Source organism: Aethalodelphis obliquidens, unplaced genomic scaffold (genome assembly GCF_003676395.1).
Source record: "Aethalodelphis obliquidens isolate GAN/ISIS:26980383/991018 unplaced genomic scaffold, ASM367639v1 scaffold52, whole genome shotgun sequence".
Lineage (NCBI taxonomy): Eukaryota > Metazoa > Chordata > Mammalia > Artiodactyla > Delphinidae > Aethalodelphis > Aethalodelphis obliquidens.
This window is the reverse complement of record NW_020837996.1, coordinates 463,547-488,629: the sequence shown is the minus strand read 5'-3', so window position 1 is coordinate 488,629 and position 25,083 is coordinate 463,547. Positions and strand designations below refer to the sequence as shown.

The 25,083-nt window shown below is 41.2% G+C and overlaps 1 protein-coding gene across 6 annotated transcripts in view; it reads left to right on the top strand.

The window, feature by feature from the left end:
- SFXN1 (sideroflexin 1) overlaps nt 1-25,083 on the top strand; it is a 48,533-nt gene that overhangs the window by 892 nt on the left and 22,558 nt on the right. For 4 of the 6 annotated variants that reach the window (XR_003428247.1, XR_003428248.1, XM_027084260.1 and 1 more), the window contains exon 2: nt 14,647-14,819. Coding sequence is in view for 4 of the 6 variants with exons in the window: in XM_027084260.1 (XP_026940061.1) it covers nt 14,656-14,819 (164 nt within the window). In the remaining 2 variants the exon portion in view is untranslated. Of the gene's footprint in view, nt 1-418; nt 566-11,022; nt 11,136-14,646; nt 14,820-25,083 lie in introns of those variants that run through there. The other 2 variants (XM_027084262.1, XM_027084261.1) reach the window with 2 other exon arrangements.

Sequence of the window (25,083 nt, the reverse complement as noted above, 5' to 3'; positions counted from 1 at the left end):
CCAGATGGGGAAGGAAACTGGGGCTCAGAGAGGTTGTGTAACCTGCCTAAAGCCACACAGTTGGTCATCTGTAGTCTCAGCTTACATGTTACTTCCTCAGAGATGCTCTCCCTTGGCTGTGTTGTTTGAAATTGCCCCTTCATGCACACATCCTCTGTTAGATTACCCCTGTGATTTTTTCCTTAAGAGAATTTGTCACCAGTTGAAATTAACTGTTTACTTGCTTGTTTGATTCTCTGCTTGTGATCAGGGCCTCTGTTTGTCTTGCTCATCTGTCTGTTCCCTGCACCAGGGAGACCCTCACTGAATATTTGTTGAGTGCCTGAATGAGAAAGCTCAGTATGAGTGACTTTAGAGCTCGGGCACTTAACCACTCCATGGGCAACTGCCTTCTGAAGCCCCGTGGCATTTTGTTTTTACTTTTCTCAGTCATAATCTCTCTTCTGCCTCATCTTCTAGATTTTTACTTGCGTGTCTCCAGCTTTTCTCTTCCTTTGCCCATCCGCAGTTTGCTGAGCTGCTTCCATGTTCCAGGCACTGTAATAGGTGCAAGGCGGGTATACAGGTAAATAAGGAGACTTTGCAGCTCTTGTGGTGCTGAACTTGCCATGTAAGAGCTGTAAGCTGAGAGGGAAATCTGGGAGGATGAGTGGAGGCTCCACCAGGAGGTTCTGGGACCTCAAGCAGCTCCCTTCTCGCCTCAGGACTGCAGTTGTCTAGTTTGCAAAAAATGATGGTGTTTGGAGAGGAGGATATATCGGTTTCTATCCAGCTCTAACATATGATAGCTTTAGGTATGTATTCAAGGCTTTGCTTGAGCAGGCAAGCATTTAAGTCCCATGGGCTTTCAGGAAAGGGGTATCTGTGCTTGCAGTTGTCAGAGAAGAAGCTGTATAGCAAGGGGTAGATGTAATTCAGGATCAGGAAAATATTTAGAATGCTTTTAATATTCTGTAAAAGTTTTATGAAATCCCATGTGGATGAGTATAGAAAGATGTTGTCAGAGGGAGGGGACCCCTTCCCCCTCCTCACTTCCTGCAGAGGAAGCTGAGAAGACAACCAGAGCAGCAGTGACCCTTAGAGCAGATCCATCATAAAACTTCTTTGCTCTCTGATGCATTAGAATGAAATATGGCATCTACATCCTACTAAGCAAGCCGTGGTTAGATGCATTCGGTTGGAGTATAACTGTGAATAGAACCAACCTTTTGTTTGAGGTTAAAGGTAAGAAATCAGCACTAAGTCATTTTTTTAAAAGGCTGACTCTTACCTAGACAGTGAAAAATTATTGTCAGAATACATATCAAACCTATACTTAATTATACAAAGTTCAAAGTTATTAAGTTTTTAGTTAACTGCTATTACTTTGTGAAATATTTTCATACACAGTATATATAATCTGTTACTTGATTCTTTAAAGTAGGTGGGAAAATGTTCAACTGAATATGTCCAAAATACTACAGTTCGGGAGTACTTTATTATTTTTACAGGCTGATACCACCATCTCAAGTAAAAACTAATAGAATTTTTTTTAAAAAATGGATAAGAACTTCACTCATCATAAGAAATTGATTAAGAAACCCAAAGTTGATCTTGAGGTTCACCAGAATATGAACAATGATTGTATTGTTACCTGGGTGTTTTAAAGTTCGTAGAAGAATGGGATCTGCCATGTGGATGGGGAGTGGAGGCAGGGAGTATGGTGGCAGGGAGACAGACAGAAGGCAGTCATTCCCCATGGGTTCCTGATTCTACTACACAGGCCCCATGTCTCCATGCAGACCTGTCCCTGGAATAGAGGAGGGTATGCAACAGAAAGCCATTGCTGAGTGGAAATGCCCTATGAAAGAATCTGCTTCTTAGTACAGGATTCAACTTTCTGATCTATAATTTTTTTTTTTTTTTTTTTTTTTTTGTGGTACGCGGGCCTCTCACTGTTGTGGCCTCTCCCATTGCGGAGCACAGGCTCCGGACACGCAGGCTCAGCGGCCATGGCTCACGGGCCCAGCCGCTCCGCAGCATGTGGGATCTTCCCGGACCGGGGCACGAACCCGTGTCCCCTGCATCGGCAGGCGGACTCTCAACCACTGCGCCACCAGGGAAGCCCCTCTGATCTATAATTTGATCTCTTGTGTGGCCATGCCCGTAAGAAAGAAATGCTGTGTGTGGACGACCATCGCAAAGCCAAATGAGGAAATGTGTGCCTTCAATGAACGTGACTGCCCTTGCCAGACACACCACTTCTGGCCCCGCAAGGGTCAGAAGTGGGGTATAAAGTCAGGCCGAACTGCCTTCTTGGGCGTGGCCCTTGATTTCTCTGAGTAACTCTGCAAAGTAGGGGGAAATTTCTTAGCTGAAGTGAGAATTTAGCAGTCTAGTAACGCGTGGAACACCCTGTGTCTGGCCCACAATGGGTGCTCAGCCATGTCCCCCTATAGTGACTTTGATAGGGTACATCACACCTCTCTGGCCCTAACTACATAAACCAAGAGCAACCAGACTCTTTTTCAGCTCTTTCAAATGCAGTAAACAACTGCATTATGTTAGTTAAAACATAACTAACAATAAGTTTCCAGTTTAATAATTTAATTATCGTTGTTAATCTTTAGCCAGGGTTAAAGGTCTTTCTTACCAAGTCCCTGAGAAAGCACATTCCCTGCTAGTTTGTTTTCTGTGAAGTTTTGGGAAATTCTTTTTTTTTTTTTTTTCCAGTAGTTAAGCATTTTCTTGGCATGTAGCTAAAAGTTTGAAATAAAGCTTATCTCAGGGAAAATCATTTTTCTTAGGCATCATCTTCAGGAAGCCAAGTGCCCTTGCATTCCCCACCCTCCCCCCACCACCAACCCCACCAATACTACCAGCCACTGTGTTTCTGTGCAGGACTTGAGCCAATGAGGGCAGGAGATTCCTTGCTTGGAGAATGATGTTAGTAATGACCCTACCTTTGTTTAGCCCTTTACACTTAATAAAGGTCAATAAAGCCCTCTTGCACACTTCAGTTTCCTAATTCTTCCAACTGTGTCAGCCAACTCTCATCTCCATCTTACAGACGAGAAAATTGAGGTTCAGAGAGGGGAGATGACTCCCCCAGTGACATGCTTAGAAAGGAAGAGACAGAGTCAGGACTCTAATCCAGATTGCAGTGGTTCAAGTCCAGTTCTCAATTCCGTGGGTTGGCAGGGTAGGTACTCAGCAGACCAGGCTGCAGGGCAGGGAGCCTTCCTCGACAGGACCCAGCCAGCAACCAGCCTGAGTGGCCATGGAGTCATCTAAATATTTCTATTGCCCCTGAAAGAGGGTAAGAATCTTCCCTTAGCTGGTAGGGCATTTGGTTATTTATCTGTAGGTTTTATATCCTTTCCCACAGAGTGTTTCCCAAACTTAGCTGATCATAGGATACCCCTGGTGTATTTCTTAAGGATCACCTTCCTAGGCTCCACCCCCGCTTTACTGAATCAGGATTTCCAGGAAGCTGCTTTCCAGGTCAGCACTACCTCCCCAAGGAGCAGGGATTCTGGAGCCAGGTAATAAAACGTCACACCCTGGCAGCACCGCTTCCTTGTAACCAAACCCTTATGAGGGTTAGATGGGGTCATATAAGGAGGGCTCTTATGATATGTGGTTATTAAACATTAGTGTTATTATTAAGCAGCATCCTAATTTTGCTGATAAAGATGCAGAAACTTGGGGCAGTGGGATAATGTGTACAAGGTCCCAGAGTCGTCGGTGGAGCTGGCATTGGAACTCAGGTCTGTTGCCTCCACCAGCATAAGCCCCTAACCACTACACACCCCTTCCCTCATCACCTCCATCGGAGGATTCCAGGTTACAGGGCAGTTAGGGAGGTGCGGCTTGGAGCCAGAAATTCAAGTTCCACTAACCAACTGGTTCAGTAAAGTTATTTGGCAATGAAACTGATCACCGTTGTCTAATTGGAGCAGACTGTTTACCAGCCATGAAGGCTTGTATGTGGTGGGAAGTGGTCCTGGGCCTCTGAGTCAGGGGGTGGTCCTCGCCCTTGCATAGCTGTGCACTGACTGTGTAACATCTAACCTAAAAGGGAGACAGTATTACCCTCCCAGAATTGGTGATGAAGGTTGTGATATAACTTAAATAATGACTTGAAAAAAGATGGAGTTAAGTACCATTTCCAGTAGGCCTATAATGTGTAATACAATATTATGACTAGAGAATCTTTGTCATGGCACTCATTTTGGCTTTAAAAACTTATAAATTCTGTGACTGAGTTATTGTGGATGTTAAACCAGGTTTACTTCACTGAAATAATAGATATTTTTTGCGGCGAGCCGCCTCCGACCAGCAGAATGACGAGTCGCCACACGCAAGATTCTTCTCGTATCACACTTTATTGGAGCACAGCTTGGTTAAAGAAAAGATGGAAGGAAGACACCGCAATCCTATAGCAGTCTGCTTATAGAGGGATTAAGAACATGTGTCGCTCTGTGATTGGCTTTCGCCGATGGTGCGACTTGTGAGCCAGCATCGGATAGGTCGCTACTTTAAAACCTCATTAGTATACTTAGCGCAAGCGCAGTGGCCACAGGAAGGATGACTCAGCTTACTTCAGCTTCCTGCTGCGTGGCAGTTAGCTGACCGCGCCCTACAATTTTTGAAAAGTGTGTACAGATTTGGATATGAGAATCATTCATATCACAGTCTTCAATAAGGTTTACCCAGGTTAGTAATCTGATAACTCAGTTGAAGACTGCATGGACAGAGGTGGGTGATGTCCACCCATAATGAGCTCTATATGAGAAGGGTGTCTGTAAGTACGTTTGGGGAAATTTAGGCTGTATTCATTAGAATGTGTTAGCCTTTCAGTTTATTTACCGCATGGTGGGACTTTCCAAATCCAGGGCCAAGCCAGTGCTGGGTATAGGAGAGGCCTTCAGTGCATACTGAATGCATATATTAATTTCGTTTATGAATGAATGAATAAAGAAAACTTGGAGAAATTCATTTTGATGAGTTTTGATGAGGCTTCATGATACTATATTTACCCAAAACCCCTTAGCCAAGAGATTGAATTTTAGCAGGAATTTTTTTCCCCTCTAAGAGATTATTTCTATCCCCTTTGAGGGGTTAATTAATGTATTAACGTATATAATCTGTAAAATAATATCCTTAGGAATGACTCATTTAAATGCAATCTAATTCTATAAGTATTAATGGCCCCAGATAGCTGTCATTCTTAGTTTATTGATTTTGTCTTTCGGTAACAAAGCCTTGACTTTATTTCTTAGCATAAGTGATGTCAGTCACTACAGAAATTTTTTTTGAATCCCACTTTTTTTCTCATACAAAAAAATATTTTCATACCTTTACAATCCAAACTTTTCTTTGAAATCATTCATTTTAAAAAAAGATTCTTAAGTCAGAATTAACACCTCAGTTGGTCAAGTGTCAAAAAGCAACATTATAGGGCATCCCTGGTGGCGCAGTGGTTGAGAGTCCACCTGCCGATGCAGGGGGCGCGGGTTCGTGCCCGGGTCCGGGAGGATCCCACATGCCGCGGAGCGGCTGGGCCCGTGAGCCACGGCCGCTGAGCCTGCGCGTCCAGAGCCTGTGCTCCGCAACGGGAGAGGCCAGAACAGTGAGAAGCCCACGTACCGCAAAAAAAAAAAAAAAAAAAAGCAACATTATAACTATTTAAATATACAGACACCTCCTTTCACAGGTCAGTTCCTGTTAACGCCTCTGTTCCAGAATCTTCCAGCCTCCTTTGCTTCTCTACACCCCCTATTCCATCATTTCTTCAGGTCATGGAAACTGAGTTTGTTGAACATCAGAAATCTACTGATACGATTATGTGTAAACCATAACATTCCACAGTTGACCATCTGCAGCTATTCAACCAGCTGGTCACTGGTTAGTAAATTTCTCCTTGGGAAGCTCTTCACTTAATCAGTCTGTAGCTGTGATATTTCCACCTTTCCTGTCTCTCCTGTCTCTCCTTCTATAGCCTCTCTAAATTTCTGAAGATATTTCCACCCTTCTGCATAACTGTCAAAGCCTCAGATAGACGTGGCAGAGAGAAGATCCTCCCACTCATCTCTTCTCAGTCTGTCCATGGCATCTTTCACTTGCATGGCTTGTTGTAAAGCTGACACACTTGCACTTCCTTGAACACATTGTTTGGTGTCCCGTGCAGTCTGTCCCTTGGAGGTGTGGCATTTTCCCTTATCTCTGCCACCCCTGAAATTGGACGATATATACATATATGTATGTATATATACATATATATACCTTGTTCTCTGAAACTTTCTTTTGAGCCATTGTGGCTTTGCAATCATCCGCGTGGTCCCCAGTATCATTGCTAGGGCTGTACAGCAGAATGACTTACCCAGTCTACTTTGCAGAAATTCTTAGCTGAGAAGCACTTGTTCTAAACTGTCACCGTACATTGTCATGAAATACTGTCAGAACTGCATGGTCAGTGGTGCTTAAGAACTCTCTGGAAAGGTATCTGATCTTTGACCAATGTCAACCTTGGTGAGGAGACAGAGAGGAAAGTCCAGAAACCACAGGTTCAGGGATGGCTGTGCTCTTCCTGCATAAACCAGACAGTGGGGAAACCAAATCCATTTCTTCCCCTACCACCCCTGGGACTTCGCTTCCTTCCCACGAAGGTGCCCGCGGTGGCCCCAGCCCCTGGCCCACTGCTCGGTACCGAGTTTGTGGGGTGGATGATCCCAAAGCGCAGACCCCGGCAGCTGGTGGGCATCCTGGATGCTGCAGGTGGCCGACCAAGTGACCAGCCCACCAAGCGCTGGCGATGAGGCAGGTAGGAAGGTGATGTACCCCAGGGACCCCCGCATAGCAACCAAGGCCATGGGGGTGCCTTGGCCCCGGAGGCCGCTACTGGGTCAGGAGCCCCAGCCGTGGCACCCTGCGTCTTGGCCGGATGTGCAGAGCTGCTCCCAGGTCCACAACTGGAGGGAGACCAGTAGTGATCCAGGGCAGCAGCGCCTGGATGCGCTGTTTTTTTAGTGCAAAATAAGAAATCTTTTTTTTGAAAACTGGACCCCTAATTATAGAAACTGGTTATAGAGTGGGAAAAAAGTGAAAACTGTTCCTGGGCTTGAAGGTTGGTGTGTGAAAATGCTTGTCTAATTGGAACATGGGAGTCCTAGTCAATAATTAAAATTTTATCTGGTTTGAGATCAGCTGTCTTTGTAAGAATGTTCATATGGTATTCCTGATTAGCCTTATGGTTTTGAAATTGGTGGGGGCAGGACAGGCGCTCAAGTCTAGTTGGTATTACTTACACCAGTATAGAGTTCTACTAAAATTCTTTTTAAATTTTTTTATTTATTTATTTTTATTGAAGTATAGTTGATTTACAATGTTGTGTTAGTTTCAGGTGTACAGTAAAGTGATTCAGATATATATATATATATATATATATATATATATATATATATATATGTTCTTTTTCAGATTCTTTTCCCATATAGGTTATCACAAAATACCAAGTATAGTTCCCTGTGCTATACACACAGGGAACTATAGGTGTAGGTCCTTGTTGTTTATTTTATATATAGTAGTGTATATATGGTACTCCCAAACTCCTAATTTATCCCTCCCTCGCCCCCCCTCCTTTCCCCTTTGGTAACCGTAAGTTTGTTTTCTAAATGAACTTATTTACAAAATAAAATCCTCTTAAGTAGGGGAAAAGAGTGCTGAATTAGTAGCCTATTGCTATTACCTATTAGCATATTACCACAAATGTACCTTAAAACAAAACAACTGTGTATTAGCTTACTGTTCTGAAGTCAGAAGCCAGAAGCCAGAAGCCTGAATGGTTCTGTATTGCTTCTGGAGGCTCCAAGGGAGCATCTGTTTCCCTGCTGTTTCCAGCTTCCAGAAGCTGTGCACCTGCCTTGGCTCGTGGCATCATTCCAAGCTCTGCTTGTCCCTTGTCACATCTACTTCTCTGATTCTGCCTCTCCTGCCTGGCTCTTTCTCTTATAAGGACCCTTGTGATTAACAGGCCCCCCTAAATAATCCAAGGTGGTTTCCTAGTCTCAAGAGCCTTAACTTAATCATACCAGCAGCCACCTTTGCCGCGTAAGGTAATCGATCCAGATCCTGTGGCGGTTGGGAGGTGGACGTCTTTGGGCGGGCACGATTCTGCCCACCCCAAGTCTATACGAAGTGGATCAGTATAAGCGTTCAGTGTTGGGGTTTTGGTGGGCTTGGCCTGTAGTCTGATGATAAGCCTGCTTCCTCCCTTGCCGGGAGATAAGGGGGTAGCTGTGAGTGACGTCTCAGAATCTTACTTTCCTCTTCTGTGAAATGTGCACAGTATGCAGAAAGCACAGCGTTGCGAAAACTGACATAGACTCTTCTGCCACTGGCACATAGTAGGGGCTTGCACTCTTAGGAAGCATCCAGCCCAGTTCCTCGTATGCAATAGAAACTCCGAAAATGTGGGGTTTCCTTTCCCCATCTATCTCCTTTTTCTTTGCCTTTTTAAGAAGCGACTTTCTACACACTACTCTATATAAAATAGATAAGTAACAAGGTCCTACCGTATAGTACAGGGAACTGTATTCCGTATCTTATAATAACCTATAATGGAAAAGAATCTGGAAAAGAATACAGACACACATACACACACACACACACACACACATACACACATACTTACATACATAGGTGTATATATATATATATATATATATATATATATGAATCACTTTGCTTTACACCAGAAACTAATGCAACATTGTAAATCAACTGTACTTCAATTAAAAACAAAAAAGAGACTTTGTGAGGCCTCCACAGCATTCTTCTCACATATACTATGGAGGCACCAGAGGGTTAGCGAAGCTTCGTGGTGTGAGTAAAGCTGTTTTTATTGAAAGGAGAAAAGGAGGGCTTCAAAGATAGCAATTCTGTGCAGACATTAATTGCTGTACTTTGGCGGGGGAGGGGGGGAGGGGAATAGCTAAAAGAGAGTAATAGAGTAGAAAGAGTAAACTGGTCGACCAGTGCTCAGGAGGTCAGTCTGGCTTTGCATCCTCGCCCACTTCCTTCTGCCACCATCACCAGGAGCACACCCTGGACAAGTTATGTCCCCCTCTGTGCCTCTGTTTCCTACATGATGAGAACATGGGGTGGATTATTTTTAAGATCCTCTCCAGCTCTTATGCAATAGAACATCTTTATTTTATGAAGCACCATGTTGTAAAACCAGATCATGTTCTCAACAGCTTGACCTGAAGCTTGCCCTATGTTTAACAAATTGGAGATGGCTGGTTATTAAGAACTAGAATTCTATGAAAGCTACATTTTAATTTTTTGTTCATGCTATTGTTATATATATTAAGTGTGAAGGGGAAATAGTGAGAATTATACTTTAAAAGGAAGATATATTGCTTGGTACTCAATTTTATGAGAAAAAAATCAGTATCAGATATCCACTGGGAAGCACTGCAGATTGCTCAGGCCTGGGGGAAGTCATAGGCGGCACAGAGAAAGATGCAGGGAAGGAAACAGCTCCCAGCTTCATGTAGAGTCCCAGCCTGGTGCCCAGAGAGCTGGAGGTCCAGACCCAGAGCGCCTGCAGAATCACATGCCCAGCCTTATGTAAGACCTCCTAGGTCTGAATCTCTAGAACGGCGATAGTATTTGTCTTTTTCAGAAGCTCTCCAGGTGATTTCAATGCGTTCTGTTGGTTAGGAACCACCAGTCTGTGCCGGTGACCTTGCAGGAATAAACAGTGCCCCAAAGAGGGGGCATTTAATGTGCTGTGCATTCACTCCCTACTTGCCATCACCATTGCTAAGAATTTTTAGAATTTGCCGAGGTAACCATCTTTGTAGCGTTCCCATTCCCTAGATGGCCCTTCAGGAGTTGTATCCCCCTCTTCACTAGCCCAAGATGGGAGTAACCAACTACCAAGGTGTTCTTCCTTTTGGCCGATGGGACTACAGGTAGACTCACTTCACCTGTCCTCCAGGACACCACGCTCTGCTGAGTTCCTACCCGCTGGTCACTCTTTCTCAGCCTCCTTTGCTATAACTTAGTCTTTCCTGACCTCTTAACATTGGAGGTCTTGGATCTCTTCTCTGTTTACGTTCACTTGTCTGTCGCTCTCCCATTGCCTGAGTTTCAGCCGTCTCTGCTCACAGATGAAGATCTGCAGACTAAATCTCTCCTCTGAACTCTAGACTCTCGTACGCAACTGCCTCCTGGACATCTCCACTTGGAAGTCCCCTAGGCGTCACAAACTCCATCCATCCAAACCTGAACTTGCTGTTTGATCCCTGACACCTGCTTCTCCTCCAGTCAAACATCTTAGGAGTCATGCCTTTTCTTTCTCTCACACCCCACATCCAAGATTTCAGGAAATCCTGTTGGCTCCATCAGCACAGTATCCAGAACGTCAGCACTTCTGGCCCCTCCTTGCTGCCACCTGCGCCACCATCAGCCCTCTCCTGGATACCCGCGGGAGCTTTATAATTGCCCCTCCTGCATCCACTCTTATAGCCCCACTGCGTTCTCCACACAGCAGCCAGAGACATCCTTTTCAGTTGTAAGTCCTCTGATTGGAGCCCACCAATGACTCCCATTTCCCTCAGGGTAAAATGCAAAGGCCTCACGGTGGCCACGAGGTGCCAAACAGTGTGATTCCAACTAAACCCCTCCCCATACCTCTCTGACCCCTCATCTCCTGTCTCCCTCCCTCTTCCTCTCTCCACCCCAGTTGCATGCCTTCTTGCTGTTCTTTGAAGACACCTGCTTCAGGGCCTTTGCAATGTCTGTTCCTTCTCCCCGGAATGCTGCTCCCCTGGATACGCACATGATTCAGTTCCTCACTTCTTTTTGAGCTTGCTCCATTGTTATTTTCTCCATGAGGCCTACCCCGACTGCCCCGTTTAAAAATGCAGTCTGTCCTCATGATGCTTCCCATTGTGATTCTTCCCCAAACCATTTATTACCTACTAATATAGTGGATACTTGGCTTACCTTGTTTATTGTCTGTCTACCCTTCCATTGCCAGCACCCAACATCAGCTCCACCAAGGCAGGAATTTTTGTCTTTTGTTCACTGATTTAGCCCAAGAATCTGTCACGTGGTGGGTGCCCAGTCAGTGAACACTAAAGGTAGGAGCACTTTCTAGACCTTAAAGAAAAAACAAAGCTAAAAGTTTTGTCCTGGTCAGAATTTCATCTGTTCTGTATTTAGTATGCGATCTACTTGAGGGTAAGCATTATACCTTCTAGTGGTCCATTCAAAAACAGAAGTGAGTTAGACCAGATTATCTGTCTTTTCTAGTTACACGATTATATGTAGCATTTATTTGGTGACGTTTAAGTATAGAAACAAATTGTGATCTATACGCCTAAGTGTAAATTCAAATTATGACCCTTGGACGAGGCCAGTGTCCTCATATTGGGGAAGATACAGAAATTGGGGGTAAGCATTTAGGAACTTTCATAACAATATGATAGAGTTCTAGTATATCTGCTGAACCTAATAATAAAAATGGGGGCTTTTATATGTGTCCCACTTTTTTATTTCATTTTTTCAAAATTTATTTTTAATATAGTTTACAAAAGTATTGGTTCATGATGGGACCGGAAATTAGAACAACCAAAGCAGGTCCTTCACCGGACATAGTTGAAGAGGCACTAATCAAATGGATGCCAGGGCTGACTTAGGAAACTGGAGGAAAAAAAAAAAAGCTTGAAACCTTCTGGACCTTTATGAATCATCTCATAGATCTTCAGATTTTCCTCTCCTATAGTGATTTTCAACTTTTTTCTTTTTTGCTTTTTCTTCCCCCCCACAACCCTCAAGCATTAGAACCCTCCCTTTAAATGATCATTGCCATAAAACCCAGATGTAGAGAGCAGATGAAAGCAGACCTGCTCTAGTTGACTATAAACTCAGGGGCTCAGAACCCACCTGCTTGAATCCCCTCCACTCCCTGCAGGTCACTAGCATGCCTCAGCAGAGCCCTAGGTCCCTGCACACAAGTCTGAAAATTGTTCTCCTGGGTGTGAATTAGAGTTTTTGTTTGACTTTTTGTATGTTTTATAAATAATACATTTGGTACATTCTTATTCAAAATTGAGACATTTCTTCATACAATGACACAGCTCTTTGAAGTGAAAATTATATCCTTACATCCCCGGACTTGACGTTCATGGCTTAGAGGTGTCCTAGTTTGAAATTTAGACACTTCTCTTATCATAGCCCAGCTGACTGAAAACCAGCAGGGACAAACCTTAGTTAAACAAAGTCATGTGTATTTCAATGAGGGAGACCACACACTGGAGGAACTGGGAGTGTCTCACCAACAAAGGAAAAGATAGGTCTTTCAGAGCATCTTGGAGAATGGTGGAACTTAGGGAAGTTTAATGAAGCAATATTTTGATTGGCTCAAAGCAGGGCTGGGTGTAAAGATCTGAACTGTGAAGTAGCCCATGACCTGGAAACTACAAAGTTTCCTTGGAAACTACAGAGTTAAGAAAGACATGGAAGGGACTTCCCTGGTGGCGCACTGGTTAAGAATCCTCCTGCCAATGCAGGGGACACAAGTTCAATCAAGCCCTGGTCCGGGAAGATCCCACATGCTGTGGAGCAACTAAGCCTGTGCGCCACAACTACTGAGCCTGTGCTCTAGAGCCCGCAAGGCACAACTGCTGAGCCTGCCTTCCACAACTACTGAAGCGCATGCACGTAGAACCCATGCTTCGCAACAAAGAGAAGCCACCGCAATGAGAAGCCCACGCACCACAAGGAAGAGAAGCCCCTGCTCGCCACAACTAGAGAAAGCCCGCGTGCAGCAACGAAAACCCAACACAGCCAACATAATAATAATAATAAATTAATTTTTTAAAAAAAGAAAAAAGACGTGGAATGTTGTGTCCAGAAACTCCCTAATCTGAAACTCTGCATCTGGGCTGGAAATCCAGGCTCCTTTTCTGTGTTAAAGTGGGATGATTCATTCTTCCTAGTGTGATTTCAAACAGCAAAGTTTCTGACAGTCTGTGATGGTGGAGAACAGGGTTTCTCAATGAGATAAGAAAGCAGTGGTCACCCAAAGAAGGGGGTTGTTAGGACACCTTTTAGCTTCAGTGTGACCTTGGGAGAAATACGGTTTCCTATTAGCTTTGCAGCTGCCTTTATCTGTGTTTGTCATCCCAGCCTGCTTTATGAATAATGGGGCTGATTTTTACTTTCTTACTCTCAACTGACCAGCTGTTTTACATATACTAGATTCCTCACATCTCTGGGCCTAACATGCTTGATTTTGATCCAGTGGGCCTTGAAATGTGTTAATTTGAGATTCTGATAAAGTTCAAATGGCAGGCGTCTGCACCTGACATCTTAACAGACCTATGATCTAGTGAAGCACTGAAAAATAACTTCGTGAAAAATACCTGGAAAAGAAAGCCACTATAAGAACCAATATTAGAAATATAGAAAGAGGAAAGAGGTATGAGAAAGCAATGGTTTGAAGCCTTTATAGTGATAAGATCCTTTGACCTGCTAATATCACATAGAGAGATCTAGTTGAAGGAAGTCACCAGTTATGAGGAAAAAAATTAATAGACAAGGATACAGCATTATTTTTCATGGTGAAAAACTGAAAATAACATAAAGGTTGAAGGTGTTGCTAAATACCTGAAATGAATATTTAGTGCCATAGGGAGTGCTCGTGAAATAAGTACAGCAGGAAACAGTCAAGATATTAAAATATAGAGTATGATATCAACTTTATTTTTTTAGTTAGAGGATAATATGTATAGAAAATGTCTGCAAGGAAATATATCAAAACATCAACAATGGTTATTTCAGCATGGCTAAATTATAGCAGATTTTGTTTCTTTATTTTCTACAATAAGCTTATATTATTCAAAATACTACAATAAGCACGTATTACAGCAATACAAAGCAGCTCTAAAAATAAGTGTATATTACTCAGCGAAAGAAACTAGTTACTTTAGAAAGAAGTAATGGTTCTTAGCCAGAAAATAAGTATTTTATGAGGAAAATAATATGCTCTATGTTATTACTATTTATGGGGTTGTCCAAATGTGTTTTTCCCACTATGACTGTTAGATTGAGGAGAATAATTTTTCATTTTTGATTGGTGGTTTATACGCTGAATAAGGCTGAATGAATCTGAATCTTGTTTTAATTCTAGAATTTTTAGCATGTAAGCCTTTTTGCATAATTAGTCACTTCTACTTGTAGGAAAAACAAATTTAGTAAACCAGAATGCCGCAGTAGTTTGACGTTGGTTCTTTCATCCAGAAAAAGCGTTTCAGACTTCAGACACTGTTATTGTTAATGTTATTTTTAACTTTTTATATTTTTATTTTTTCTGAAGAATAGATTTCCAAAGTAAGGGATGATGAAATACTATGTCCTTATAAAAAGAACTATGTGGGAAATCATTGAAATTTGGTTAAGATAAATTGAGATTTACAAATTTAGCTTTGGATTTAAATAGCCTTTCTGCCATTTATAGCAAAATTATTTTCATAAATAGGAATGTAATGTAAATAACTCTTTATTTGAAGATTAGTGTGACTACAAAGTTTCTCAATGTGTAGTGACTTTGTAAGTCTTAACTAGGCCTGTCCTTTTGACCCTCTACAGTCCAGGACAATGTCTGGAGAACTTCCACCAAACATTAACATCAAGGAACCTCGATGGGATCAAAGCACTTTCATTGGACGAGCCAGTCATTTCTTCACTGTAACTGATCCCAGGAATATTCTGTTAACCAACGAACAACTAGAGGATGCAAGGAAAGTAGTGCATGATTACAGGTAACATTAACAAGTATGCTTTGGGGCTTAATATATTAATAGATCATCATGTTAGCCTATTGTCTTTAAACCTTCCCTTAGTGATTTTTCAACATTTTTTTTGCAATTGATTCCTTTTTATTAAAAAAAAAAATGTAAGAAATAGGAAGACGTGTTTCATTCCCCATTGTTGACACTTAACACAGATACCCAGGGTTCGTAGTAACCTGAAAATAAGCCAGCCGTCCCTCCAACTCATAGGTGCGAATCCGTGAGGTCCCCTTTCTAGAGCCCCGCCTTCTGCTCGACAATACAACCACACCTGCATCCACAACTTTCTGTCTCCAGATAGAGACTGCATCTTACAAAAAGCAAGTCGTCAAGAATTAGGGTAGGTTGTTCGCTTCTTCTCAGATTAAGCCCCAGGGAATAAACCCCACATACAGTAGCTCAGATGGGAAGGATGCTGGTGACACAGTTTGTAGGTTTGGGATGGACTCTGTCAGTTCAAAAAGCCAGGCATGAGGTGAGAGAAGAGACATGCTCTAAGGCAATGGTCACAACTTTCTTTTTTTTTTTAATTTATTTAATATTTTAATACAATTTTTAAAGGCTACACTCCATTTACAGTTACTACAAAATATTGGCTATATTCCCCGTGTTGTACAATACATCCTTGAGCCTATCTTACATCCAATAGTTTGTACCTCCCACTCCCCCACCCCTATGTTGCCCCGCCACACTATAACCGCTAGTTTGTTCTCTACATCTGTGAGCCTGCATCTTTTTTTTTTTTTTTTTTTTTTTTGCGGTACGCGGGCCTCTCACTGTTGTGGCCTCTCCCGTTGCGGAGCACAGGCTCCGGACGCGCAGGCTCAGTGGCCATGGCTCTCAGGCATGTGGGATCTTCCCGGACCGGGGCATGAACCCGTGTCCCCTGCATTGGCAGGCGGACTCTCAACCACTGCGCCACCAGGGAAGCCCAAGCCTGCATCTTTTTTGTTACATTTACTAGTTTGTTGTATATATATGTATATGTTCCACATATAAGTGATATCATACAGCATTTGTCTTTCTCTGTCTGACCTATTTCACTTAGTATAATGCCCTCCAAGTCCATCCATGTTGCTGCAAATGGCAGAATTTCATTCTTTTTTATGGCTGAGTAGTATTCCTGTGTGTGTGTGTGTGTGTGTGTGTGTGTGTGCGTGTGCGTGCCACATCTTCTTTAGCCATCCATCTGTTGATGGACATGCAGCTTTCTTGATAGAAGACCATATAAGAAATATTTCAGCCTTCGTGGACTACAGAGGATTTCTGTCTTATTCTAAATGTTCTGCCTAGTCTTCTTAGTGTCTTGGGGGTTTGCTTGCTTGTTTGTTTGTTTTCCAGGGCTTTTTGTTTGGTTGGTTGTTTTACAATCCTTTAAAAGATGTAAAAATCACTCTTAGCTAGCCAGCCATACAGGCCACAGACAGTAGTTTGCTGACTCCTGCTCTCAGGGAAAGTCAGCCATAAGCTGAGAATTGGATTAGTGGGAGCTGTGAGCCTAAACATGCCAAGAATAATCCATGCAAGGCACGTATTTGACTGTCACATGGGTAGTCAGCGAGGCCACGAAGGGCAGTCGATAAACTTTGTTACCAAACAGTGAGTCTGGCCAGGTCTTAGCATGCGCAGCCGTGCAGAAAGAGGGCTCCCTGGGAAGCAGAACATCCTGGAGCCCTACGAGCAAGTCCTGAGGAACGAGGCAGAGGAAGACGGCAGAAGCGCATTTCAGAATTCCGGCAAGTCAATGTTCCATGATGCTGGAATAAAAGCCATAAAAAGAGGAGAGGTGGAGATGTAAAGACAGCTAGAGGAGTTGAAAAGAAGCCATACAAGAGATTGCAAAGCCCCTAAACTTGTAAGAGCAAAATTAAGATCTTCACTGGAGGCAGCGGTGGAGAAGTAATGACATCAATGGTACCGAGAAAAAAGTGGAAACAGAGATGCTGGGGATAAACCTGAGTCACTCTCCAAGGATGAAGATCTGAGGTCGGCACACTTTTTCTGCAAAGGGCCAGATGATAAATATTTTCAGCTGTGCAGGCCCTACAGTCTCATCCTCTGTTGTTTTGCTTGTTCACCACCCATTAAAAATGGAAAAACCATTCTTAGCGCACCAGCTATTCAGAAATAGGCGTGGGCTGTAGTTTGTCAACTCCTGATATAGATGAAAAGGTGAGAGTGTGAAAAGGATTATATTTCAGGGGACTAGAGGATGGAGAGTGAAGATATAATTTATTGATGCTTCTCAAGGAGAAACTAGAAAAATGCGAAAGATGTCATAGTAAGTAGATAAAAGAATTGTCCTGTAGTGAGGACAGACATCCACAAATCAGGCTCACCCTGTTTCAGGCAAAGAGACCCACGTATGGAGATTTTTTTTTTCTTTTTTCTACAAAGCAACTTTTAAAAATTTCGTAAGCATCCAAACAGTGAAAAAAAGTTATTAAAAAAGAACAAATGACAGAGAAGTCTCAATCTTCTTATCTATGTACTGAGTGCCAGAGGACAGTAAAGGAACGTGTGCCGAGTTTCCAGGAGAAAGCATGTAACCCAGGAATTTTATACCAGGGTGTCTCTGTTTACAGAGGCAACAGAAAAATACATAACAACATCAAAAATAAACTCCTCATAAATCCTTCTTGAGAGGTCAGTAGATGAAGCAAAATTGAGTTCAAAAATAGGAAATCCATAGTATATTGTGATTCCTCAAACAATTCAAAATAGAATTACCATATGATCCAGCCATTCTACTTCTGAGTATATACCCAAAAGAATGGGAAGCAGGGTCTTGAACAGATATTTGCACACCCGTGTTCATAGTGGCATTACTCATAATAGACAAAGGTGGAAGCAACCCAAGTGTCCATGGATGGATGAATGGAAAAATAAAACGTCGTATATTCACACAATAGAATACTATTCAGCCTTAAAAAGGAAGGGAATCCTAACACGTGCTACAACATGGATTAACCTTGAAGACATTATGCTAAGTGAAATAAGCCAGTCAGAAGAGGACAAATTATTGTACAATGCTACTTATATAATGTGCCAGGAGTAGCCAAATTCATAGAGACGGAAAATAGAATGGTGGTTGCCAGGGCCTGGGGGGCCGGGGAATCAGGAGTTATTGTTTAATGAATACAGTCTCAGTTGGAGACGATGAAAACATTCTGGAGATAGATGGATGGTGGCAGTAGTTGGACAATAACGTGAATATGCTTAGTACCACAAAACTGTACAGTTAAAAATGGTTGAGATGGTAAACTTTATGTTATATACTGTATTACAGTAAAAAAGAAGAAAGCTGTAATATAAATAGACTAGTGATGAATGTCGAAACTGTTAAAATAGAAATAGTTGTTACATTTCTAGTTATAAAGCAATGTATAGGCAAAAAGAAGTTTTAAGTGTTTTGTAAAAAATAGTAATAGCTATCTGAATCTAAAGCCCTAGATTGTAGTATCAAAAAAAATTTTTTTTTAATTAAAAAAAAGGAAGAGGGGGAATTAAAAGTATACCAAATATTTATCTTAAATAGGAGGTGGACTCAAAAGTATGTATGGTTTGGCCCTTTACCATGTTAGAGAAATGTATCTTAGAATGGTTTTGAGAATCTTTTTTTGTTTTGCGGTACGCGGGCCTCTCACTGTTGTGGCCTCTCCCGTTGGCGGAGCACAGGCTCCAGACACGCAGACTCAGCAGCCACGGCTCACGGGCCCAGCCGTTCCGCGGCATGTGGGATCTTCCCGGACCGGGGCACGAACCTGTGTCCCCTGCATCGGCAGGCGGACTCTCAACCACTGCACCACCAGGGAAGCCCGGTTTTGAGAATCTTAATGGTAACCACTAGTCAAGTTAAATCTTAGTATATATCTTCTAAAACCCCAAAGGCATAAAAACAAAGACAGCGTAATAAGTATAACTAAAGGTAAAACCAAAAAACTGTCATAGAAGCTTTTAAAATAACGTAAAACAAGATGGAGGAGGCCAGACAGCTTAGTAATAACAGTATGTGTAAAAGGGATTAAAACCCTCTATTAAAATCAGAGACTTTAAAATTGTGTAAAAACACTTAAAAAGCTCAACAGTGACATGACATCCCAATCAGAATGCATGAGAGTTGCTAGCTACATGACTAATCTCTGTATGAGGTCACTGTGCATGGAAAAATACAATGACTTCCTCCAAGAATCGTTGAGCACCTCACCTTCTTTTCTCTTCACCTTTTAAGGAATATAAAACCCTTAAAGTCTGTGTCATAAATTGCTCCACTGGGGATTAGGTGTAATGCTGCTTTTATATTCGTTATATATCTATATATCTATATCTATATCTTTATCTATATATTCATCAGTAAAACCAATTTGTGAATTAATGGATAAGGAATACCCCAGAGTTCTCCCCCTACCCACTAAGAGACAAATTAGCTGTGAACTCTCAGAGGAGAATAGCTCAAAGGGTTAGTTGGAGTCAAGGAAGTATCATGTACAGTGTACCTTCAAGGAATATGAATACCAATAATCTGTAGTCCTCATGGGATACCAACGTACTATTTTAGTATGAATCCAAAGGGAGGTAATAAAAATGGCTAACATTACAAAGCAGGACGAAGGTAACTGCAAATAAAAAGGAAGCTGTATGAAAATCGGACAAAATTCAGTTCAGGGCGAATAGATCAGAAAAATTTGATATTTATAAAATGACCAGGTTTGGTATTCATGAACTAGTTAATGTTACATCAAAATATACAAAGAAAAGACTGTTAGAAATACAGACAGAACTTGATTAATCACATCAGAATTGTTCAGTACTTTAACTGTACAAAAAGAAAAACCAAAAGTAAAATTACAAAGTAAAAATAATGAGAAAATTAATACGAAAACTTAAGGGATTGTGTCAAAATTGTACTCTGAGTGGAAGTTTATAGTTTTACATGTCTCTCTGATTAAACGTTAAAGGCTTACAACAAATGAACTGAGACTTCAGCTTAAGAAATTGTGCTTAAGAACAGCACAAAATAATAAAAAGAAAATAGCAATAGCACATGCTGTGTAATGATACTGCCTGAAGCACTTCATGTGCATTCATTTACACCTCAGCAGCCCTTGAAGGTAGGTGCTCTCCTTATGCCCATTTTTCAGATGAAAGAACTAAGGCACAAAAGTCAAAGTCCTGCCACTGTTAAGTGGCAGAGCCAGCATAGAAACTCAGACAGTCTGACTCCACAGTTCATGCTGTTAACCACTATACAGACTGTTTTTCAAAGAAAACAGAGAGAAGGTCATTTTTTTAAGGTCAGAAATTAACAGAATTGAAAAATACATGAAAAACTGGTTCTCTGATAAGCCCAGAGAAAGATAAGCCTCTGGCACATCTAATCAATATAAAATAAATAAATAAAACTCAAAGTATGTAACAAGAAGATAAGAAAGTTGCCTGTGAGAAATAGAAATATAAAAATGAAGGGGATTCCCTGGTGGCGCAGTGGTTAAGAATCCTCCTGCCAGTGCAGGGGACATGGGTTCGATCCCTGGTCGGGGAAGATCCCACATGCAGCAGAGCAGCTAAGCCTGTGTGCCACAGCTACTGAGCCTGCGCTCTAGAGCCCGCAAGCCACAACTACTGAAACCCATGCGCTTAGGGCCCGTGCTCTGCAACAAGAGAAGCCACTACGATGAGAAGCCCGTGTACCGCAACGAAGAGTAGCCCCCGCTCACCACAACTAGAGAAAGCCCGTGCGCAGCAATGAAGACCCAACGTAGCCAAAAATAAGTTAATTTTTTTAAAAAATGAAGCCTACTATGTAGCTCTTTGCTAAAAATTTTAGAAATATTAGTGAAATGTCTAGCCTTCTATGAATATATAAATTACCAAAATTGACTCAATCCAAAATAAGGCAAGGAAAGAGAAAAAAAAGGAACAAGGAAGAGATGAGACAAACAGAAAACGAAGAGCAAGATGGCAGAATAAATAAATAAAAATAAAACTTTCCCACAAAAATCTCCAAGGCCAATTAGCATCACAGGTGAAAGAAATTATTTCTTCACAGAAAGAAACTATATCATTTCCATCACAAACTTTCTCAGAAAATAGAAGAGGGGGAAAGACTTCTTCATCCTTTTTTTTTTTTTTTTTTTGCGGTACGTGGGCCTCTCACTGTTGTGGCCTCTCCCATTGCAGAGCACAGGCTCCGGACGTGCAGGCTCAGCGGCCATGGCTCACGGGCCCAGCTGCTCCGCGGCATGTGGGATCTTCCCGGACCAGGGCACAAACCTGTGTCCCCTGCATTGGCAGGCGTACTCTCGGCCACCAGGGAAGCCCTTCTTCATCCATTTTATGAGACCACTGATAGCAAAACCAAAGGGATTACAAGACAAAAATTACAGACCAATATCCCTCATAAACATAGACACAAAAACTCCTCAACAAAATTTACAACTTAAATCTAGCCATCTTTAAAAGGGATAATACCCAAAATAAGCAGAACCCAAATATGGTTCGTCACAAGACTGCAAGTTCATTTTAACATTTGGAAATCACTGTATCAGTAGACTATGACAGAAAAACATACAGTCTTCTCAATAAGTGCAGAAAAAGCAGACAAAATCCAACATCCCTTCATGATAAAACTCTCAGCAAACTAGGAATAGAAGGACTAAAGTACATCTAAGAAAAGCCTATAACTAACACCAAACTTAATGATGAAAGAATGAAAACTTTCCCCCTGAGATCAGGAACAAGGCAGGGAGTTCAGCTTTCACTACGTTTATTCCGCATTGGACTAGCATAGCTAGTCCAATAAGAAAAAAAGAGCAACAAAAATAAAAGATGTACAGATAGGAAAGGAACTAAAACTCTCTTCATTCACAGAAAACATGATCATCTATATAGAAAGAATCTACCAAAAATGCAAATAGAGTGTTTAGCACAGTCACAAGATATAAGATCAGTATACAAAAATCAGTTGGGGGGCTTCCCTGGTGGCGCAGTGGTTGAGAGTCCGCCTGCCGATGCAGGGGACGCGGGTTCGTGCCCCGGTGCGGGAGGATCCCACATGCTGCGGAGCGCCTGGGCCCGTGAGCCATGGCCGCTGAGCCTGCGCGTCCGGAGCCTGTGCTCCGCAACGGGAGAGGCCACAACAGTGAGAGGCCCACGTACCGCAAAACAAAACAAAACAAAACCAAAAAAAAAAAAAAAAAAAAATCAGTTGGGTTTCTGTATAGTAACAATTAACAACTGCAAGTTGAAATTTTAAAAATCATATTTTCAGTAGCAACAAAAATATTAAATGCATGATTTCAAGACTTACTGTAAAGCTCAAGTAATCAAAACAGTATAGATATATAGATCAGTGGAACAGTATAGAGGATCCTGAAATAGACTCAAACATATATAGTCAATTGATTTTTAAATAAAGGTGTCTGGATAATTCAATAGAGAAAGAATATTCTGTTCAATGAGTGGTTCTGGAAAAAATGGATTTCCACATAAAAAAAGAGTATTAATCTTTAAACAAAATCATAAACATAACTTGAAATGGATGATAGACCTAAATATACAAGCTAACACTGTAAAACTTCTAGAAGAAAACAAGATAAAATCTGTATGACTTTGGGATAGGCCAAGGTTTCTTAGATAAGACATAAGCATGAACAATAAGGGAAAAGATAAGTCTCTCCACTTCGTAAGACACTGTTTAGAAAACAAAAATGCAATTCACAGACTGGAAGAAAATACTTGCAAAACGTATAGCTCATAAAGGACTTATGTCCAGAAGAGATAAAGAATTCTTTTCATTCCAACCCAATTTGTTTAAATGGTCAAAAGATTTGAATAGGCTGATGACACTAAACCAAAGAAAATACAGAAATATCAAGTAAGCCTATGGAAAGATGCTGAACATCATTAGTTGCTAGGGAAATGCAAATTAAAACCACAATGAAATATCACCTCACACCTGTCAGAATCAAAAAGACAACAAATAACAACTTTTGGCGAGGATGTGAAGAAAAGGGAACCCTTCTGCCCTTTTAGTGGGAATGTAAATTGGTGCAGCCACCTATGGAAAATAGTATGGAGGTTTCTTTAAAAATTAAAAATAGAACTACTGTACGATCCAGCAATTCCATTCCTGGGTATTTATTCAAAGAAAACAAAAACACTAATTAGAAAAAGATATATGTACCCCTGTGTTTATTACAGCATTATTTACAATAGCCAAGATATAGAAGCAACGTAAGTGCCAATCAATAGGTGAATGGATAAGAAGATGTGGTATATATAGATATGTAAAACATCTATTACTCAGCCATAAAAAAGAATGAAATCTTGTCATTTCCAACAACACAGATGGACTTGCATGTATTATGCTAAGTGAAAATAAGTCAGACAGCGAAAGACAAATACTGTATGATTTTACTTACATGTAGAATCTAAAAAATAAAACAAATGAACATAAAACAAAAGCAAACTCATAGATACGGAGAACAAACAGGTGGTTGCCATAGGAAAGGGGGTTGGGGGGAGGAGAGAAATTGGTGAGGGAGATTAAGAGGTTCAAACTCCCAATTACAAAATAAATGAGTCACAGGTATACATGAGGTACAGTACAGTGTGGCGCTCTGTCAATAACTATAATTTTAATATCTTTGTAAGATGACAGATGGTAACTAGGCTTATCGTGGTGATCACTTTGAAATGTACAGAAGTACCGAATCACTATGTTGTGTACCAGGAACTAACATAGTGTTGTAGGTCAATTATACTTCAAAAACAAACAAGCAGACAGACAGACGCATAGAAAAAGAGATCAGATTTGTGGTTACCAGAGGCGGGGGTTGGGAGAGGGGGAATTGGCTGAAGGCAGTCAGAAGGTATAAACTTCCAGTTATAAAATAAATAAGTACTTGGGATGTGATGTACAACATGGTAAATAGAATTAACGCTGCTGTACGTTATATATGAAAGTTGTTAACGAGAGTAAAGTCTGAGTTCTCATCAGCAGGACAAATATTTTTTTGTCTGTCTTTTTTTTTTTTTTTTTTTCCTCTGTCTTTAATTTTGTATCTGTATGAGATGATGAATGTTGACTAAACTATTGTGCTGATCATTTCATGATGTATGTAAGTCAAGTCATTATGCTGGATGCGTTCAACTTAGACAGTGCTGTATGTCAACTCTATCTCAACGAAACTGGAAGAAAAGAGTATACATTGGAATGTCTAAAAATGAAAAACAAAACAGAAACCACAATGAGATACCATTTTCTACCTACTAGAATGGCTAAAAAGAGAATTGATAAATACCTGTGGTCCATTCATTGAATGGAGTACCACTCAGCAATTAACCGGTCACTGATACAACAAAGATGCATCTGAAAGCACTATGCAAAGTTGAAGAAGCCAGACACATACTACTACTTGCTCGTATGATTCCATTCATGTGAAATTCTCAGAGGCAATACTGTAGTGGTAGAAAGCAGATCTATGGTTGCTGGGAAGTGCAGGGAATGACTCCTAAGGGGCCTGAGGGAACTTTGGGGGAGATGAAAATATTCTATACCATGATTCTGAAGGTGGTTACACCACCGTGTACATTTTTCAAAACTCATCAAATTGTATACTTAAATGAATGACTTTTATAATATTTAAATGATACCTTAATAAAGAGATTTAATTTCTTTTAATGTTATGGGGACATAGAACACAAAAAGATGCTTTCCCCTTTGGTAACCGTAGGTTTGTTTTCTATTAGACAGTGTTTTTCGATTTCATTCCTAAGAACTATATATATATATATATATATATATAAAATACCTGGGAATTAACTTACCCAGAAGTAGGAGGCAAGTACAGACCACTGGGCGACATTAAAAGATGCCTTTGAGTAACTGGAGAAATATGTGGTAGGCCTGGATAGAAAGTCTTATTGCTGTAGAGATAGCAGTTCTCTTCAGCTTAATATAGTTTTGGTCAAAATACAATTGCGATCCCCTATAACATTAACAAAATAATTGTAAGAGTTACCTGGAAGAACAAATTACTGGGTGTAAGTAAGGCACTTTTGAGAAAGCAGACGAAGAGTAGTGGAGTGAAGGACCATTGCTCTACCAGATATTCAAAGGGACCCTCAGTTAAAATGGTCGGTTTGGCAGCACGAGGTGTAGATGACGGGCACACTGTAGAAAGTCCAGCCTAACATTCACAAAAGTTCATGATGGTAAATATAGCATTGA